Here is a 19,528-nt window from a genome sequence, read left to right on the forward strand (position 1 = left end):
TCCCACCAGTCTCTCCAACACCCTTCCCCCCCACCAGTCACTCTCAACCGCCTTCCTCCCACCAGTCTCTCAACCAGCCTCCTCCTAACCAGTCTCTCTCAACCAGTCTCTCTCAACCAGCCTCCTCCTAACCAGTCTCTCTCAACCAGTCTCTCTCAACCAGCCTCCTCCTAACCAGTCTCTCTCAACCAGTCTCTCTCAACCAGCCTCCTCCCACCAGTCTCTCTCAACCAGAGGAGGGTATAGTGAGATATTAGGGTGAGATGTAAGGAGGGGCAGAGGAGGGTACAGTGAGATATTAGGGTGAGATGTAAGGAGGGGCAGAGGAGGGTATAGTGAGAGATTAGGATGAGATGTAAGGAGGGGCAGAGGGGGGTATAGTGAGAGATTAGGGTGAGATGTAAGGAGGGGCAGAGGAGGGTACAGTGAGATATTAGGGTGAGATGTAAGGAGGGGCAGAGGAGGGTATAGTGAGATATTAGGGGGAGATGTAAGGAGGGGCAGAGGAGGGTACAGTGAGATATTAGGGTGAGATGTAAGGAGGGGCAGAGGAGGGTATAGTGAGAGATTAGGATGAGATGTAAGGAGGGGCAGAGGAGGGTACAGTGAGATATTAGGGTGAGATGTAAGGAGGGGCAGAGGAGGGTATAGTGAGATATTAGGGGGAGATGTAAGGAGGGGCAGAGGGGGGTATAGTGAGATAGGGTGAGATGTAAGGAGGGGCAGAGGAGGGTATAGTGAGATATTAGGGTGAGATGTAAGGAGGGGCAGAGGAGGGTATAGTGAGATATTAGGGTGAGATGTAAGGAGGGGCAGAGGAGGGTACAGTGAGATATTAGGGTGAGATGTAAGGAGGGGCAGAGGGGGGTATAGTGAGATAGGGTGAGATGTAAGGAGGGGCAGAGGAGGGTATAGTGAGATATTAGGGTGAGATGTAAGGAGGGGCAGAGGAGGGTATAGTGAGATATTAGGGTGAGATGTAAGGAAGGGCAGAGGAGGGTATAGTGAGATATTAGGGTGAGATGTAAGGAAGGGCAGAGGAGGGTATAGTGAGATATTAGGGTGAGATGTAAGGAGGGCAGAGGAGGGTATAGTGAGATATTAGGGTGAGATGTAAGGAGGGGCAGAGGAGGGTATAGTGAGATATTAGGGTGAGATGTAAGGAGGGGCAGAGGAGGGTATAGTGAGATATTAGGGTGAGATGTGAGGAGGGTATAGTGAGATATTAGGGTGAGATGTAAGGAAGGGCAGAGGAGGGTATAGTGAGATATTAGGGCGAGATGTAAGGAGGGGCAGAGGAGGGTATAGTGAGAGATTAGGGCGAGATGTAAGGAGGGGCAGAGGAGGGTATAGTGAGATATTAGGGCGAGATGTAAGGAGGGGCAGAGGAGGGTATAGTGAGAGATTAGGGCGAGATGTAAGGAGGGGCAGAGGAGGGTATAGTGAGATATTAGGGTGAGATGTAAGGAAGGGCAGAGGAGGGTATAGTGAGATATTAGGGTGAGATGTAAGGAGGGCAGAGGAGGGTATAGTGAGATATTAGGGTGAGATGTAAGGAGGGGCAGAGGAGGGTATAGTGAGATATTAGGGTGAGATGTAAGGAGGGGCAGAGGAGGGTATAGTGAGATATTAGGGTGAGATGTGAGGAGGGTATAGTGAGATATTAGGGTGAGATGTAAGGAAGGGCAGAGGAGGGTATAGTGAGATATTAGGGCGAGATGTAAGGAGGGGCAGAGGAGGGTATAGTGAGAGATTAGGGCGAGATGTAAGGAGGGGCAGAGGAGGGTATAGTGAGAGATTAGGGCGAGATGTAAGGAGGGGCAGGGGACGGTATAGTGAGATATTAGGGTGAGATGTAAGGAGGGGCAGAGGAGGGTATAGTGAGATATTAGGGTGAGAAGTAAGGAGGGGCAGAGGAGGGTATAGTGAGATATTAGGGTGAGATGTAAGGAGGGGCAGAGGAGGGTATAGTGAGAGATTAGGGTGAGAAGTAAGGATGGGCAGAGGAGGGTATAGTGAGATATTAGGGTGAGATGTAATGAGGGGCAGAGGAGGGTATAGTGAGATATTAGGGTGAGAAGTAAGGAGGGGCAGATGAGGGTATAGTGAGATATTAGGGTGAGATGTAAGGAGCGGTAGAAGAGGCATTGTGAGAGATTAGGGTGAGATGTAAGGAGGGCCAGAGGAGGGTATAGTGAGAGATTAGGGCGAGATGTAAGGAGGCGCAGAGGAGGGTATAGTGAGATATTAGGGTGAGATGTAAGGAGGCGCAGAGGAGGGTATAGTGAGATATTAGGGGGAGATGTAAGGAGGGGCAGAGGGGGGTATAGTGAGATAGGGTGAGATGTAAGAAGGGGCAGAGGAGGGTATAGTGAGATATTAGGGTGAGATGTAAGGAGGGGCAGAGGAGGGTATAGTGAGATATTAGGGTGAGATGTAAGGAGGGGCAGAGGAGGGTACAGTGAGATATTAGGGTGAGATGTAAGGAGGGGCAGAGGAGGGTATAGTGAGATATTAGGGTGAGATGTAAGGAAGGGCAGAGGAGGGTATAGTGAGATATTAGGGTGAGATGTAAGGAGGGCAGAGGAGGGTATAGTGAGATATTAGGGTGAGATGTAAGGAGGGGCAGAGGAGGGTATAGTGAGATATTAGGGTGAGATGTAAGGAGGGGCAGAGGAGGGTATAGTGAGATAGGGTGAGATGTAAGGAGGGGCAGAGGAGGGTATAGTGAGAGATTAGGATGAGATGTAAGGAGGGGCAGAGGAGGGTACAGTGAGATATTAGGGTGAGATGTAAGGAGGGGCAGAGGAGGGTATAGTGAGATATTAGGGGGAGATGTAAGGAGGGGCAGAGGGGGGTATAGTGAGATAGGGTGAGATGTAAGGAGGGGCAGAGGAGGGTATAGTGAGATATTAGGGTGAGATGTAAGGAGGGGCAGAGGAGGGTATAGTGAGATATTAGGGTGAGATGTAAGGAAGGGCAGAGGAGGGTATAGTGAGATATTAGGGTGAGATGTAAGGAGGGCAGAGGAGGGTATAGTGAGATATTAGGGTGAGATGTAAGGAGGGGCAGAGGAGGGTATAGTGAGATATTAGGGTGAGATGTAAGGAGGGGCAGAGGAGGGTATAGTGAGATAGGGTGAGATGTAAGGAGGGGCAGAGGAGGGTATAGTGAGAGATTAGGATGAGATGTAAGGAGGGGCAGAGGAGGGTACAGTGAGATATTAGGGTGAGATGTAAGGAGGGGCAGAGGAGGGTATAGTGAGATATTAGGGGGAGATGTAAGGAGGGGCAGAGGGGGGTATAGTGAGATAGGGTGAGATGTAAGGAGGGGCAGAGGAGGGTATAGTGAGATATTAGGGTGAGATGTAAGGAAGGGCAGAGGAGGGTATAGTGAGATATTAGGGTGAGATGTAAGGAGGGGCAGAGGAGGGTATAGTGAGAGATTAGGATGAGATGTAAGGAGGGGCAGAGGAGGGTATAGTGAGATATTAGGGTGAGATGTAAGGAGGGGCAGAGGAGGGTATAGTGAGATATTAGGGTGAGATGTAAGGAGGGCAGAGGAGGGTATAGTGAGATATTAGGGTGAGATGTAAGGAGGGGCAGAGGAGGGTATAGTGAGATATTAGGGTGAGATGTAAGGAGGGGCAGAGGAGGGTATAGTGAGATATTAGGGTGAGATGTGAGGAGGGTATAGTGAGATATTAGGGTGAGATGTAAGGAAGGGCAGAGGAGGGTATAGTGAGATATTAGGGCGAGATGTAAGGAGGGGCAGAGGAGGGTATAGTGAGAGATTAGGGCGAGATGTAAGGAGGGGCAGAGGAGGGTATAGTGAGATATTAGGGTGAGATGTAAGGAGGGGCAGGGGACGGTATAGTGAGATATTAGGGTGAGATGTAAGGAGGGGCAGAGGAGGGTATAGTGAGATATTAGGGTGAGAAGTAAGGAGGGGCAGAGGAGGGTATAGTGAGATATTAGGGTGAGATGTAAGGAGGGGCAGAGGAGGGTATAGTGAGAGATTAGGGTGAGAAGTAAGGATGGGCAGAGGAGGGTATAGTGAGATATTAGGGTGAGATGTAATGAGGGGCAGAGGAGGGTATAGTGAGATATTAGGGTGAGAAGTAAGGAGGGGCAGATGAGGGTATAGTGAGATATTAGGGTGAGATGTAAGGAGCGGTAGAAGAGGCATTGTGAGAGATTAGGGTGAGATGTAAGGAGGGCCAGAGGAGGGTATAGTGAGAGATTAGGGCGAGATGTAAGGAGGCGCAGAGGAGGGTATAGTGAGATATTAGGGTGAGATGTAAGGAGGCGCAGAGGAGGGTATAGTGAGATATTAGGGGGAGATGTAAGGAGGGGCAGAGGGGGGTATAGTGAGATAGGGTGAGATGTAAGAAGGGGCAGAGGAGGGTATAGTGAGATATTAGGGTGAGATGTAAGGAGGGGCAGAGGAGGGTATAGTGAGATATTAGGGTGAGATGTAAGGAGGGGCAGAGGAGGGTACAGTGAGATATTAGGGTGAGATGTAAGGAGGGGCAGAGGAGGGTATAGTGAGATATTAGGGTGAGATGTAAGGAAGGGCAGAGGAGGGTATAGTGAGATATTAGGGTGAGATGTAAGGAGGGCAGAGGAGGGTATAGTGAGATATTAGGGTGAGATGTAAGGAGGGGCAGAGGAGGGTATAGTGAGATATTAGGGTGAGATGTAAGGAGGGGCAGAGGAGGGTATAGTGAGATAGGGTGAGATGTAAGGAGGGGCAGAGGAGGGTATAGTGAGAGATTAGGATGAGATGTAAGGAGGGGCAGAGGAGGGTACAGTGAGATATTAGGGTGAGATGTAAGGAGGGGCAGAGGAGGGTATAGTGAGATATTAGGGGGAGATGTAAGGAGGGGCAGAGGGGGGTATAGTGAGATAGGGTGAGATGTAAGGAGGGGCAGAGGAGGGTATAGTGAGATATTAGGGTGAGATGTAAGGAAGGGCAGAGGAGGGTATAGTGAGATATTAGGGTGAGATGTAAGGAGGGGCAGAGGAGGGTATAGTGAGAGATTAGGATGAGATGTAAGGAGGGGCAGAGGGTACAGTGAGATATTAGGGTGAGATGTAAGGAGGGGCAGAGGAGGGTATAGTGAGATATTAGGGGGAGATGTAAGGAGGGGCAGAGGGGGGTATAGTGAGATAGGGTGAGATGTAAGGAGGGGCAGAGGAGGGTATAGTGAGATATTAGGGTGAGATGTAAGGAAGGGCAGAGGAGGGTATAGTGAGATATTAGGGTGAGATGTAAGGAGGGCAGAGGAGGGTATAGTGAGATATTAGGGTGAGATGTAAGGAGGGGCAGAGGAGGGTATAGTGAGATATTAGGGTGAGATGTAAGGAGGGGCAGAGGAGGGTATAGTGAGATATTAGGGTGAGATGTGAGGAGGGTATAGTGAGATATTAGGGTGAGATGTAAGGAAGGGCAGAGGAGGGTATAGTGAGATATTAGGGCGAGATGTAAGGAGGGGCAGAGGAGGGTATAGTGAGAGATTATGGCGAGATGTAAGGAGGGGCAGAGGAGGGTATAGTGAGATATTAGGGCGAGATGTAAGGAGGGGCAGAGGAGGGTATAGTGAGAGATTAGGGCGAGATGTAAGGAGGGGCAGAGGAGGGTATAGTGAGATATTAGGGTGAGATGTAAGGAAGGGCAGAGGAGGGTATAGTGAGATATTAGGGTGAGATGTAAGGAGGGCAGAGGAGGGTATAGTGAGATATTAGGGTGAGATGTAAGGAGGGGCAGAGGAGGGTATAGTGAGATATTAGGGTGAGATGTAAGGAGGGGCAGAGGAGGGTATAGTGAGATATTAGGGTGAGATGTGAGGAGGGTATAGTGAGATATTAGGGCGAGATGTAAGGAGGGGCAGAGGAGGGTATAGTGAGAGATTAGGGCGAGATGTAAGGAGGGGCAGAGGAGGGTATAGTGAGATATTAGGGTGAGATGTAAGGAGGGGCAGGGGACGGTATAGTGAGATATTAGGGTGAGATGTAAGGAGGGGCAGAGGAGGGTATAGTGAGATATTAGGGTGAGAAGTAAGGAGGGGCAGAGGAGGGTATAGTGAGATATTAGGGTGAGATGTAAGGAGGGGCAGAGGAGGGTATAGTGAGAGATTAGGGTGAGAAGTAAGGATGGGCAGAGGAGGGTATAGTGAGATATTAGGGTGAGATGTAATGAGGGGCAGAGGAGGGTATAGTGAGATATTAGGGTGAGAAGTAAGGAGGGGCAGATGAGGGTATAGTGAGATATTAGGGTGAGATGTAAGGAGCAGTAGAAGAGGCATTGTGAGAGATTAGGGTGAGATGTAAGGAGGGCCAGAGGAGGGTATAGTGAGAGATTAGGGCGAGATGTAAGGAGGCGCAGAGGAGGGTATAGTGAGATATTAGGGTGAGATGTAAGGAGGCGCAGAGAAGGGTATAGCCTTAAAATAATGTGTGTGATACAGGATTTCATACAGTAGGAAGGCAGGAGAGGCATTTCAGTGGGAGAGATGCTGAGACAGATTTAGGAGAGAGTTAGAGCAAAGTCTCCATCTTTACTGATGATACTCAATTGTGTAAGGATGAATCAGAGCAGGATGTAATTTCTCTCCAGAAGGACCTCGATAGATTGGAAACTTGGGCAGGTACAAGGCAGATGAGGTTTAATACAGATAAATGTAAGGTTATGCATTTGGGAAGCAAGAATAAACAGGCGACTTACAAATTAAATTGGGATAAATTAGGGGAATCCTTGATGGAGGAGTTAGGAGTGCTTGTAGACAGCAGGCTTAACAATAGTGCTCAATGCCAGGCAGCAGCTGCAAAGGCTAACAAGATCTTATCTTGCATTAAACAGGGAATGAAGAGAAGTAAACATAATGATGTCACTGTCTAAAACATTAGTAAGACCACACCTTACATATGGGGTACAGTTTCAGGCACTACTCCATGAAAGACATTATGGGCAGAGAAGAGCCACCAAATTAATAAAGGTGATGGATAATCTAATTTATGAGTAGAGGCTAGCTAAATTAGGTTTGTTTACATTCGAAAAGAGGCGTCTAAGAGGGAATATGATAACTATATACAAATATATTTGGGGACAATACAAGGAGCTTTCAAAATAACTTCACCCCACGGGCAGTACAAAGGACTCGGGGGCATCCCTTAGGCAACGGTCCCAGTATTTACTGCAGCACGCGGGCCTGGCGACCTGGTAGCACGTGCACAGACAAAAGCCACGATCGGCGGTGTGTAGGGGAGCGATGAGATGTCGGGGGGAGGCGGGGCCATGATGGGAGGGCGCGGCCATGACAGGGCATATCTGCCCTTTCATTTGCTGCGCGCCGACCACGTGACCACGTTGCGGCAGGGGAAGACAATGTATGTCTTCCCTGCCAGCGTACGCATCATCGCGCTTTGCGCACCCACACGGCCAATGAGGCCTGACCCATAGAGGGCGGTGCTGTGATGTGTGGCGCGCGCCGCAGCGGCCACTAGGGATCTGGCCTTAAGTTGGAGGAAAGGAGATTTTACCGGCACCAATGGAAAGGGTTCTTTACAGTAAGGGCAGTTACAGCGTGGAATTCATTACCCATGGAGACTGTGATGGCAGATACAATGGATATGTTCAAAAAAAGGTTGGACATTTCTTTAGAAAGAAAAGGTATAGAGGGGTATATCAAATAAGTATACATGGGAAGGATGGTGACCCAGGGAGTAATATGATAGCCAATATATGGAGTCAGGAAGGCATGTAATGTTTACCCTTTTGGGATATCATTTGGATGTGTCACTGGGGAGGTGGGGGGGGGGGGGGGGAGGGGTTGTTAGCCTTCCTCTGGACCAAAATACTGTAAATACAAATATAGGACAAAGTACCCAAGTTGAACTCAATGGACAGGTCTCTGTTCACCCTGATCTACTATGCAACTATATCCAGCTTCGATTAGGAAAGGATTGTGAACTTGTCATCTTTGAAGAGGGATACCTTCGTTAGATGTGGTCCCATCACAAGGGGAACTCCACTATGCAGTATATGAGCTTACACTAAGTAACTGTGCTCAACTAAACTGATCTCTGGATGGATAAGGACTTATAAGTAGTGCGCTCAGTCTATAAGGGCCTGGGTGAATAAGTCCAGTGTCCAGCATTTCCCTGGAGGGGGGAATACCTTAGAAAAGAAAAAACGAAAGAAACAGACAAGCACCGATTGTGTAAGAAAAATGTATTACAATAGTAAAAAAAAGGTAGTAACACCCACTCGTGAGAAAACACCGGCGGGCGTGTGGTGGCACGAGCGCAAGGACCATGGAGAGTAGAAATCCCTCAGCTGGGGTCTGTACGGCGGTTCCTCCGGCGTCCACTGAATCCCGGAAGTGATGTCATACACTCTCCCGTGTCTTTGCCTCCGTCCTCTCGTCTGCTGCCAAGGCTTCAGTGAGGCTACCCGCTCTCTGAACTGGCTCCTTCTCTTTGGGTCTGGGGTCCGGCAAACTCAGGGAATGACCAAACAGCGTCTGGCTCCGTGCTGTCACCAGGGGGCCTCTCTCACAGCCCTACGCATTTCGCACACTTGTCTTCGTCAGGGAATGACCAAACAGCGTCTGGCTCCGTGCTGTCACCAGGGGGCCTCTCTCACAGCCCTACGCATTTCACATACTCGTCTTCGTCAGGGAATGACCAAACAGCATCTGGCTCTGTGCTGTCACCAGGGGGCCTCTCTCACAGCCCTACGCATTTCACATACTCATCTTCGTCAGGGAATGACCAAACAGCATCTGGCTCCGTGCTGTCACCAGGGGGCCTCTCTCACAGCCCTACGCATTTCACATACTCGTCTTCGTCAGGGAATGACCAAACAGCATCTGGCTCTGTGCTGTCACCAGGGGGCCTCTCTCACAGCCCTACGCATTTCACATACTCGTCTTCGTCAGGGAATGACCAAACAGCGTCTGGCTCTGTGCTGTCACCAAGAGGCCTCTCTCACAGCCCTACGCATTTCACATACTCGTCTTCGTCAGGGAATGACCAAACAGCGTCTGGCTCTGTGCTGTCACCAGGGGGCCTCTCTCACAGCCCTACGCATTTCACATACTCGTCTTCGTCAGGGAATGACCAAACAGCGTCTGGCTCTGTGCTGTCACCAGGGGGCCTCTCTCACAGACCAATGTTCATTTTCAAAATCACAAAAAATTGCATAACTTGCCAAAACATTTTTTTATTGTTTCAGAATTGTAAAAGTAGATAATCTTCCACTTATGGGCCTGGAACAGGTTATATTGCATAAGAGGTGGAGACAGAGATAAAATCCTCAAACAAAGAGAGCAGTACTGGATCTACGAGTTAGATACCAAAGTATCAAAACGGCTTAATGGTCAAATAGATCTTGTCTCATTTTTATCAGTATATATTTTTTAAGTAAACCTTTTTAGGTTAATATGTCCTTATACATGTATTTTATGAACACATGTATTACATGTATATGTTAATTTCTACCCCCTTCAGTCACATATATTGCCGATATAGTTTTCTATGGATCATCTTTAAAAAGGTTATTGATATTCAATGTTCAATATCTGCCTCGTTAAAACCTAGCACAGGCACCACTTTCAGCCTGTGGGAACAGGTATGATTAAGGGGCATTTGGCTCCAAAACGTCACCCCCCCCCCCTATATTTTTATCCCTTTAGTCTTCACGTGTATTGTACGTAGTTTCCCTCTCCCTTGTTGTTTTTTAGTGTAACACTCCCTTTGTACGAGTTTGCGCCATGAGATATACTCTCCAGATCCTGTGTTGGGACTGATTTTGTAGCTGCTATTATCTTCAATATACCTTTTTTGCATTAACAATTTTTGTCTCTATTCTCCAATTGTGTGCTGGGGACACCTGTATATATTACTGAGTTTCTTGGGGGTTAGAGGTTACCCCTGATCATTAGTTTCGCATATTCACTTGGCTGTGGTGTGCTACCTAGCACACAAACTTTTTGAAATATAGAATATGTTTGCATGTAGCAATCTTTTATTGAACATAAAAACTCCTGATTTCAGAAGTGTACGAGGGTTCACTGGGACATGTGTAATAAATTCCAGCGTAATCACCCACTTCCCACCTGAACGTCATGCCCCCCCCCCCCCAAATAACAGAGGAATCTTTTTTTTTTTTAAACAAGATTTATTTAAACAACGAGATGTCAGACTTAAAGGGAAAAAACTACCTAAAATGTGTGTGTTTTTTTCTCTCTCCATTTTTTAAAGAACCCTTCCTACTATTTCACCCCCTACAGACAGATAGCCCAACATGTGACGGTTACATACAAAAAAAAGTTATAAAATCGTTCCGCTTAATTAAAACAAAAAAATGAAATTGCCCAATGGAACTAGAGGGGTGGGTTAGCTCATAGCTGCATGTTTTCTTAACCCCGTCAGTGCTGGGCGAGCCTGCAGATCACTGCGCACAGAGATGTGTTACAGGCGCCAGGCACTGAAGTTAATATATATATAAAAAAAAAAAGGGGGGAGAAACAAAAATAATTTAGTGGAATAAAAGTTGAAGAGCAATGTCCCAACTTGGGGGTGGGGGGGAAGAGAGGGGTCAAAGAGCACAAGGGGGACACCCCGCCCCATCTCAACCTGTTACGTTGGTCCAAAGTATTGGTCATTTTGTCAGGGGAAAAAAAAAAGAGGAAAAGGGATATAAACCCTAGCGTGACGTACACACATCCACCCGATATTTATGTACAATTGGGAGGGGGGGGGGGGCTAATGCAGTCAGGATGTGGCAGAGACGCATCCCCGGTTTGATGCGGGACCATGTGGAGGCAGCGGGTGAGGCCAGGGAGGAGAGGGTCCGAGGGGGCCTCTCTCAGAATGTTCCTCCCGTCTGCTGCTGAAACACGTCAATCGTATCCTCATCTTCCATCTCCAACTGCAAGAAGAGGCTGGGGGGTTAGAGAGGGGCCTGGCACTGTAACATAGCCATGTGGTGACACTAGTGCAGGGTGGGGGGGGGCAACTCCAGTCCTCAGGGGCCATCAGCAGGTCAGGTTTTCAGGGTATCCCTGCTGCAGCACACGTGCCTCAATCAGTGGCTTAGTCTGACAGCCACCGGTGCTGAAGCAGGGATATCCCGAATACCTGGCCTGTTGGTGGCCCTTGAGGACTGGCGTTGGCTGCCCCTGCCATTGCTAAACAACATATATACCGCCTGAGGTGTCTACGGGTGTACGCTGGCAGAACATGTTACTGCTCAGGTCTGTGTGGCAGACGCGGAGAGGCAGGAGGTACAATAACCCATGGGTGCTCATCTCCACAACCCCCCCCGACCCCCACCCGTCAGGTTTTCAAGATATCCCTGCTTCAGCACAGGTGGCTCGGTCAGTAGTTTAGATAAACACTGGGGGGCGGGGGGAAGCCCTTCAATAAGGCAGAGGTACATGGAGAATAAAGAGAGAATGTAATGTCTGCCTCTCGTCAAAACACAGCACAGACACCACTTTCCAGTCTTTACCTCCTTAGTAAAGCAATAATCACACTGTCCGGTACACACAGTTACGTGTACGCACTGCGAGTGTGACCTTGCGCGCCAGGGTAGGGATTTGTACGTGTGAAAACGCCCTGACCCCCCCACCCCATCTTGTTGAACATTTAGATGGAAGGTGAGGCCAAACCAGAGCTACTCCCAGAGAAGCGAGACCGGCAGCGGCCCTCATCATGGTCTGTACTGGACAGAGGTCAGCGGAGAGCTCACACCCCTGGCCGTAGGATGGAACGCAAGCCGCCCCTCCAACTGAAGGGTTGTTTCCTGTGCACACTAATTATTTCTATATCTACACTGCCTGGCTTGGGGTCCAGCAGGATGCAGCCCAGTATCCCTGGCTGTGCGTCCTACCTGTGCTGGTGTGTCCGTCTCGTTGATCGGCTGGCCATCAAACCGGAATCGGATCTGCCTCATCGACAAGCCCTGAAGAAAAAAAGCAAGTTGGCCTCTTAAAATAGATGATCAGCACTGTAAAAGTGCGCCCCCATTTCACTGCAGTTGGGGGGTATTATGCTGCAGACCAACACTGTCTCTTCTTTAGCGGTCTTCAAACAGGCTGCTGGCTTTATACTTTTTTTCTTCAAAAACTGCAATCTCAGGCTTAGCCAGACAACTTTCTGGAGATTTGTGGCAAGGGTTAAAGCCTGGCTGGTGGAATATAACACAGGTTGCACACCCAACATGCACATGTCCAGTACAGGGGAGGCCAACTCCAGCCTTCAAGGGCCACCAACAGGTCAGGTTTTCAGGCTATCCCTGCTTCAGCACAGGTGACTGTCACCTGTGCTGAAGCAGGGATAGCCTGAAAACCTGACCTGTTGGTGGCCCTTGAAGGCTGGAATTCGCCGCCCCTGGTCCAGTACAATAAATCCACGATCTGTTAGAGAAGCTGGAACGTGCAGGCGAATATATACGGTATCGTTTGTGAGACCCCGCTGCCTTCCCCTCACCCCGACACTACACATTAGTAGGCAAGCCTGTGTCAGCACTGGTCACATGGTGCAGCTTAAAGGGCCCTCTGTCCCCTCACATGCAAGGTGACGGGGAGACTGCTGTGCTCGTTACCTGACGCTCGCAGTACGCCTTCATCAGCTTGCTCAGCGGCGTATGCCTCTTGATCTTGAACTGCACCACGGAGCCATCCTGCCCGGCCACCTTCAGGTTGATGTGGTCGTTGTTTTCGGTTTTAACTCCTTCCTGTGAAACGAGGGGACAGGAGGGGGAAGCCGGTTAACTCTTCCGCCGCCACAGGGGTCAGGCAAAGCCGTCAAGGGGTTAATACGGCAAGTCAATACCCATTTACAGACCAGGTAACATATAATGCCCCATGACAGCGCAACTGGATCCACACAGGGTGGATTACTGCCCCCCTTGTAGTAGGATGCACAGGGCAACACAAGCTGCTTCCCCCCCCCCCCTTCCACTACCTAGTGCCTCTCCCCCCATTCCCCATAAAGCAGCATCTTTCTCACCCTCACACCATCCCCAGGCTTCTCCCCTCCTCCCTCAGGCCTCTCTCTCTCCCCCCCTCACACCATCCCAAGGGTCTCTCCCCCCTCACACCACCCCCAGGCTTCTCCCCTCCTCCCTCCATCCTCAGGCCTCTCCCCTCCTCCCTCAGGCCTCTCTCTCTCTCCCCCTCACACATCCCAGGGTCTCTCCCCCCTCACATCATCCCCATGCCTCTCTCCTCCATGCCTCTCCTCCCTCCATCCCCATGCCTCTCCCTCCTCCTCCCATCCCCATGCCTCTCCCTCCTCCTCCATCCCCATGCCTCTCCCTCCTCCTCCATCCCCGTGCCTCTCTCCTCCTCCTCCATCCCCGTGCCTCTCCCCTCCATCCCCATGCCTCTCCCCTCCTCCTCCATCCCCATGCCTCTCCCCTCCTCCTCCATCCCCATGCCTCTCCCCTCCTCCTCCATCCCCGTGCCTCTCATCCCCTCATACCTCCATCCCCATGCCTCTCTCTCACCCTCACACCATCCCCAGGCCTCTCCCCTCCTCCATCCCCAGTCTCTCCCCTCCTCCTCCATCCCCAGGCCTATCCCCTCCTCCTAAGGCCTCCCCCCTCATCCATCCTCAGTACTCTTCCCGCCTCTTCAATCCCCAGGTCTCTCTCCCCCCCACCCCCCACCTTACCTTGGGCTTCTCGTCCGCCATGCTGGGGGTGTCGGGTGGGTCCGGGTTGGGGGTCTCGCTGGGTGCCGGCCGGTGCAGGGGGAGGGGGGGTGTCGGGTTCTGCCGCCTCCTCACAAAGGAGCCTGAACCCGCGCGGGCCGTGTCTAGGGGGCGCGCACGCACGGTCCTTATGGCGCGCGGTGGACGTGCGCGCGCCCGAGGTGCCCCCTTCCCCCACAGTGTGCAAGGGGTGCGCGCACGGAGCACGTGGCGCGCGGGAGCGCGCATGGGGAGGCAATAACTGCGCTGAGGGAACATTCAAATAATACATGTTCCCTCTCTCCTCCCCCCACCGTCTCCATTTCCCCTCCCCCCCCACCGTCTCCATTTCCCCTCCCCCCCCCCACGTCTCCATTTCCCCTCCCCCCCCCCCACCGTCTCCATTTCCCCTCCCCCCCCCCACCGTCTCCCATTTCCCCTCCCCCACCGTCTCCATTTCCCCTCCCCCCCACCGTCTCCATTTCCCCCTCCCCCCCACCGTCTCCATTTCCCCTCCCCCCCACCGTCTCCATTTCCCCTCCCCCCACCGTCTCCATTTCCCCTCCCCCCCCACCGTCTCCATTTCCCCTCCCCCCCACCGTCTCCATTTCCCCTCCACCCCACCGTCTCCATTTCCCCCTCCCCCCACCGTCTCCATTTCCCCTCCCCCCACCGTCTCCATTTCCCCTCCCCCCACCGTCTCCATTTCCCCTCCCCCCACCGTCTCCATTTCCCCTCCCCCCCACCGTCTCCATTTCCCCTCCCCCCCAACCGTCTCCATTTCCCCTCCCCCCACCGTCTCCATTTCCCCTCCCCCCCACCGTCTCCATTTCCACTCCCCCCCACCGTCTCCATTTCCCCTCCCCCACCGTCTCCATTTCCCCTCCCCCCACCGTCTCCATTTCCCCTCCCCCCCACCGTCTCCATTTCCCCTCCCCCCCACCGTCTCCATTTCCCCTCCCCCACGTCGCCATTCCCTCCCACCACCGTCTCCATTTCCCCTCCCCCCCACGTCTCCATTTCCCCTCCCCCCACGTCTCCATTTCCCCTCCCCCCCACCGTCTCCATTTCCCCTCCCCCCGTCTCCATTTCCCTCCCCCCACGTCTCCATTTCCCCTCCCCCCAACCGTCTCCATTTCCCCTCCCCCCCACCGTCTCCATTTCCCCTCCCCCACCGTCTCCATTTCCCCTCCCCCCACCGTCTCCTTTCCCCTCCCCCCCACCGTCTCCGTTTCCCCTCCCCCCCACCGTCTCCGTTTCCCCTCCCCCCACCGTCTCCGTTTCCCCTCCCCCCACCGTCTCCGTTTCCCCTCCCCCCCACCGTCTCCATTTCCCCCCCCCCCACCGTCTCCATTTCCCCTCCCCCCCACCGTCTCCATTTCCCTCCCCCCCACGTCTCCATTTCCCCTCCCCCCACGACTCCATTTCCCCTCCCCCCACGTCGCCATTTCCCCTCCCACCACCGTCTCCATTTCCCCTCCCCCCACGTCTCCATTTCCCCTCCCCCCAACGTCTCCATTTCCCCTCCCCCCCACGTCTCCATTTCCCCTCCCCCCACCGTCTCCATTTCCCCTCCCCCCCACCGTCTCCATTTCCCCTCCCCCCACCGTCTCCATTTCCCCTCCCCCCACCGTCTCCATTTCCCCTCCCCCCCACCGTCTCCATTTCCTCTCCCCCCCACCGTCTCCATTTCCCCTCCCCCCCACCGTCTCCATTTCCCCTCCCCCACCGTCTCCATTTCCCCTCCCCCCCACCGTCTCCAGTTCCCCTCCCCCCACTGTCTCCATTTCCCCTCCCCCCACCGTCTCCATTTCCCTCCCCCCACCGTCTCCATTTCCCCTCCCCCCACCGTCTCCTTTCCCCTCCCCCCCACCGTCTTCGTTTCCCCTCCCCCCACCGTCTCCATTTCCCCTCCCCCCACCGTCTCCTTTCCCCTCCCCCCACCGTCTCCGTTTCCACTCCCCCCACCGTCTCCGTTTCCCCTCCCCCACCGTCTCCGTTTCCCCCTCCCCCCACCGTCTCCGTTTCCCCTCCCCCCACCGTCTCCGTTTCCCCTCCCACCGTCTCCATTACCCCCCCACGTCTCCATTCTCCCCCCTACCGTCTCCATTACCCCCCCACGTCTCCATTCTCCCCCCCACCGTCTCCATTACCCCCCCTCACCGTCTCCATTACCCCCCCACCGTCTCCATTACCCCCCCCCCCCCGTCTCCATTACCCCCCCCCACCGTCTCCATTCTCCCCCCTTCCCCCCCCCCCCGCCCATCTCCATTCTCCCCCTTCCCCCCCCGCCATCTCATTCTCCCCCTTCCCCCCCCCCGCCATCTCCATTCTCCCCTTCTCTCCCCGCCGTCTCCATTCTCCCCCCTCCCCCCCCGCCGTCTCCATTCCCCCCCCCCCCCCGCCGTTTCCATTCTCCCCCCTCCCCCCCGCCTTCTCCATTCTCCCCCCTCCCCCCCGCCGTCTCCATTCTCCCCCCTCCCCCCCCGCCGTCTCCATTCTCCCCCCTCCCCCCCCGCCGTCTCCATTCTCCCCCCTCCCCCCCCCGCCGTCTCCATTCTCCCCCCCCGCCGTCTCCATTCTCCCCCCTCCCCCCCGCCGTCTCCATTCTCCCCCTCCCCCCCGCCGTCTCCATTCTCCCCCCTCCCCCCCGCCGTCTCCATTCTCCCCCCTCCCCCCGCCGTCTCCATTCTCCCCCCCCATTCTCCCCCCCATTCTCCCCCCTCCCCCCCCACCGTCTCCATTCTCCCCCCCATTCTCCCCTCCCCCCCATTCTCCCCCTCCCCCCATTCTCCCCCCTCCGCCCCCATTCTCCCCCCTCCGCCCCCTTTCTCCCCCTCCCCCCCATCTCCCCCCCCCATTCTCCCCCCCCATTCTCCCCCCTCCCCCCCCCTCTCCTCCCCTCCCCCCCACTCTCCCCCCCACTCTCCCCCCCTCCCCCCCCACTCTCCCCCCCCTCCCCCCACCGTCTCCATTCTCCCCCCTCCCCCCCCACCGTCTCCATTATCCCCCCTCCCCCCCACGTTTCCATTCTCCCCCCTCCCCCCCCACGTCTCCATTCTCCCCCCCCCCCCACGTCTCCATTCTCCCCCCCCCCACGTCTCCATTCTCCCTCCTCCCCCCTACGTCTCCATTCAGTGTGTGAAGGAGGAGGGTAGAGTGCAGCATTCGCCCCTCCACCAGTATTCAGCCCATAAAATACTCTATAGTAACCAAGTGTTTCATAATACACCATAGGGACCCCCTCCCCACGTCCACACAAGGACCCCCTCGTCACACATGGACCCCCTCCCACGTCACACATGGACCCCCTCCCCACGTCACACATGGACCCCCTCCCCACGTCACACGGGACCCCCTCCCCACGTCACACAGGGTCCCATGTCTCACAGGGCCCCCCTACCCACGTCACACAGGGACCCCCCTCCCCACATCACACAGGGACCCCCTCCCCACGTCACACAGGGACCCCCTCCCCACGTCACACAGGGACCCCCTCCCCACGTCACACAGGGGACACCCTCCCCACGTCACACAGCGACCCCATCCGCATGTCACACAGGGACCCCCGCCCCACATCATAAAGGAACCCCTACCCACATCACACAGGGACCCCTCCCCACGTCACACAGGGACCCCCTCCTCACGTCACACAGGATCCAACCGTCACACAGGGACCCCCTCCCCATGTCACACAGGGACCCCCCTCCCCACGTCACACAGGGACCCCTCCGCATGTCACACAGGGACCCCCGCCCCACATCATAAAGGGACCCCTCCCCACGTCACACAGGGACCCCCTCCTCACGTCACACAGGGTCCCACGTCTCACAGGGCCCCCCTCCCCACGTCTCACAGGGCCCCCCTCCCCACGTCACACAGGACCCCCCTCCCCACGTCACACAGGGACCCCCTCCCCACATCACACAGGGACCCCCTCCCCACGTCACACAGGGACCCCTTCCCCACGTCCACACAGGGACCCCCTCCCCACGTCACACAGGGACCCCTCCGCATGTCACACAGGGACCCCGCCCCACGACCCCCTCCCCACATCATAAAGGGACCCCCTACCCACATCACACAGGGACCTCCTTCCCACGTCACACAGGGACCCCCCTCCTCTTGTCAACAGGGTCTGACTGCGTGTTCATACGTTAATCTGCAGATATGGATAGGCCGTGTGACTGAGAATTGTGATATGCTAATAGACACCACGTCTCACTGAGTAACAAGAACAATACTCGGAGTAACCGCGTGGTAGGGATTATTACGGTTTTCACATTCTGTTCATCAATCCAAGTCGTCTCCACTGGACTCACCTTCTTCTGCTACGAGATGTTCTGCAGCCTCCTGCTGAGCATGAAGAGCGCCAGGGACCCGGAGAGACGGAAGGGCTGAGGGGAGCAAGGACTGGGGGGGAAGCAGAGACTGAGGGGTCCTCCCTGCCAGAGACTGTGAACATGGGGGGGCAGGAACCCAGGACACAAGAGGAGCACAGAGTAACCTAAATAACACTCCTTGTTCTGCACTCATATTTGCAGCTACCTTCTCTCACTGCCAGACACTCACACGTGTGGCCTCTCTCACTGCAAGACACTCACACGTGTGGCCTCTCTCACTGCAGACACTCACACGTGTGGCCTCTCTCACTGCCAGACACTCACACGTGTGGCCTCTCTCACTGCCAGACACTCACACGTGTGGCCTCTCTCACTGCCAGACACTCACACGTGTGGCCTCTCTCACTGCCAGACACTCACACGTGTGGCCTCTCTCACTGCCAGACACTCACACGTGTGGCCTCTCTCACACTTGCATGTGCCACCTCTCTGGAACTCTGACACACACACACACACAAACACACGTTCTCACACTCGCAACTATAGACCCTCAGCCTCTCACACTGTCAAATGTACAGCCTCACTCACACCCACATCCCTTCTCAAACTTGCATGTATAGACACTTGGCCTCACTCACACCCTCACACTCCTATGCATAGACACTCAGCCTCCCTCTCACCCACTCGCCTGCACATGCCCTTCTCACACTCGCATGAATTGACACTCAGCCTCACTCACACCCTCACACTCGCATGTATTGACACTCACACCCACTCGCTTGCACAGCCCTTCTCACACCCACTCACACTCGATTGCACTGCCCTTCTCACACTCGCATGTATAGACACTCGGCCTCACTCACACCCACTCACACTCGCTTGCACTGCCCTTCTCACACTCGCATGTACAAGGGCTGCGCATATTCCGCGACCGGAAGAGAAATATAGAAACTGGTGTAATGTGTATATACTGTCGTCTCCCACCGCTGGCGGTGCCGGTTCTGACGTCTCGCGGTCTCGCCGCGTCTCTTCCTGTGTCTACTCTTTATGTCGTGCTTTTTTTGTAATATAAAAGGCGCCGGCTCCCGCCCACCTTCACCGGAGTCGGGTTGTTGTGGCAAAGCCACGGGATGTGGCGTTACAACAATATGCTGTCGGAGATGAGAAATGATTACAAAAACAATAAGTGGTGCTCTGCACTCTCATACATTTCAGAGGCCGCAGCAGAAGGAAAGTGTGAGAACAGGAATGATATGGGGAGGTCTGAAACATGCAAATGAAGCGTGACTCAAAAATATGACACTCAATAGTGATTTTGACTCGCATGTACGACCTCACTCACACTCACCCATCCTCAGCCTCTCACACACCCTCTCTTACACTAATGGACACTTCCACTTACAACCATCCTCAAACTCCTACTTTCACCCATCCTTACAGCCTCTCACACTGACACACTCACTCACACGCAGACACTTTCAC

The 19,528-nt window shown here is 54.0% G+C and overlaps 1 protein-coding gene across 1 annotated transcript; it reads right to left on the reverse strand.

Moving 5' to 3' along the window:
* Positions 1-10,161: 10,161 nt before the first annotated feature.
* Positions 10,162-13,837, reverse strand: SUMO2 (small ubiquitin like modifier 2). Its single transcript, XM_075584912.1, has 4 exons — positions 13,686-13,837; positions 12,613-12,744; positions 11,899-11,970; positions 10,162-10,935 (listed from the first exon to the last, which is right to left on the reverse strand). Exons 1-4 carry the CDS (start codon positions 13,704-13,706, stop codon positions 10,873-10,875), a joined length of 288 nt encoding a protein of 95 aa, XP_075441027.1. The 5' UTR covers positions 13,707-13,837; the 3' UTR covers positions 10,162-10,872.
* Between the last annotated feature and the right edge of the window lie 5,691 nt (positions 13,838-19,528).

Source organism: Ascaphus truei, unplaced genomic scaffold, assembly GCF_040206685.1.
Source record: "Ascaphus truei isolate aAscTru1 unplaced genomic scaffold, aAscTru1.hap1 HAP1_SCAFFOLD_805, whole genome shotgun sequence".
NCBI lineage: Eukaryota > Metazoa > Chordata > Amphibia > Anura > Ascaphidae > Ascaphus > Ascaphus truei.

Excerpts from the sequence above, each read along its gene's own strand:
- SUMO2 (XM_075584912.1), bottom strand. The coding sequence starts at position 13,706 with ATGGCGGACGAGAAGCCCAAG. Across the intron at positions 11,971-12,612 it reads AGGCGTACTGCGAGCGTCAG|GGCTTGTCGATGAGGCAGAT; the intron begins GTAACGAGCACA and ends TTTTTTCTTCAG. Across the intron at positions 10,936-11,898 it reads AGACGGACACACCAGCACAG|TTGGAGATGGAAGATGAGGA; the intron begins GTAGGACGCACA and ends CTCTTCTTGCAG.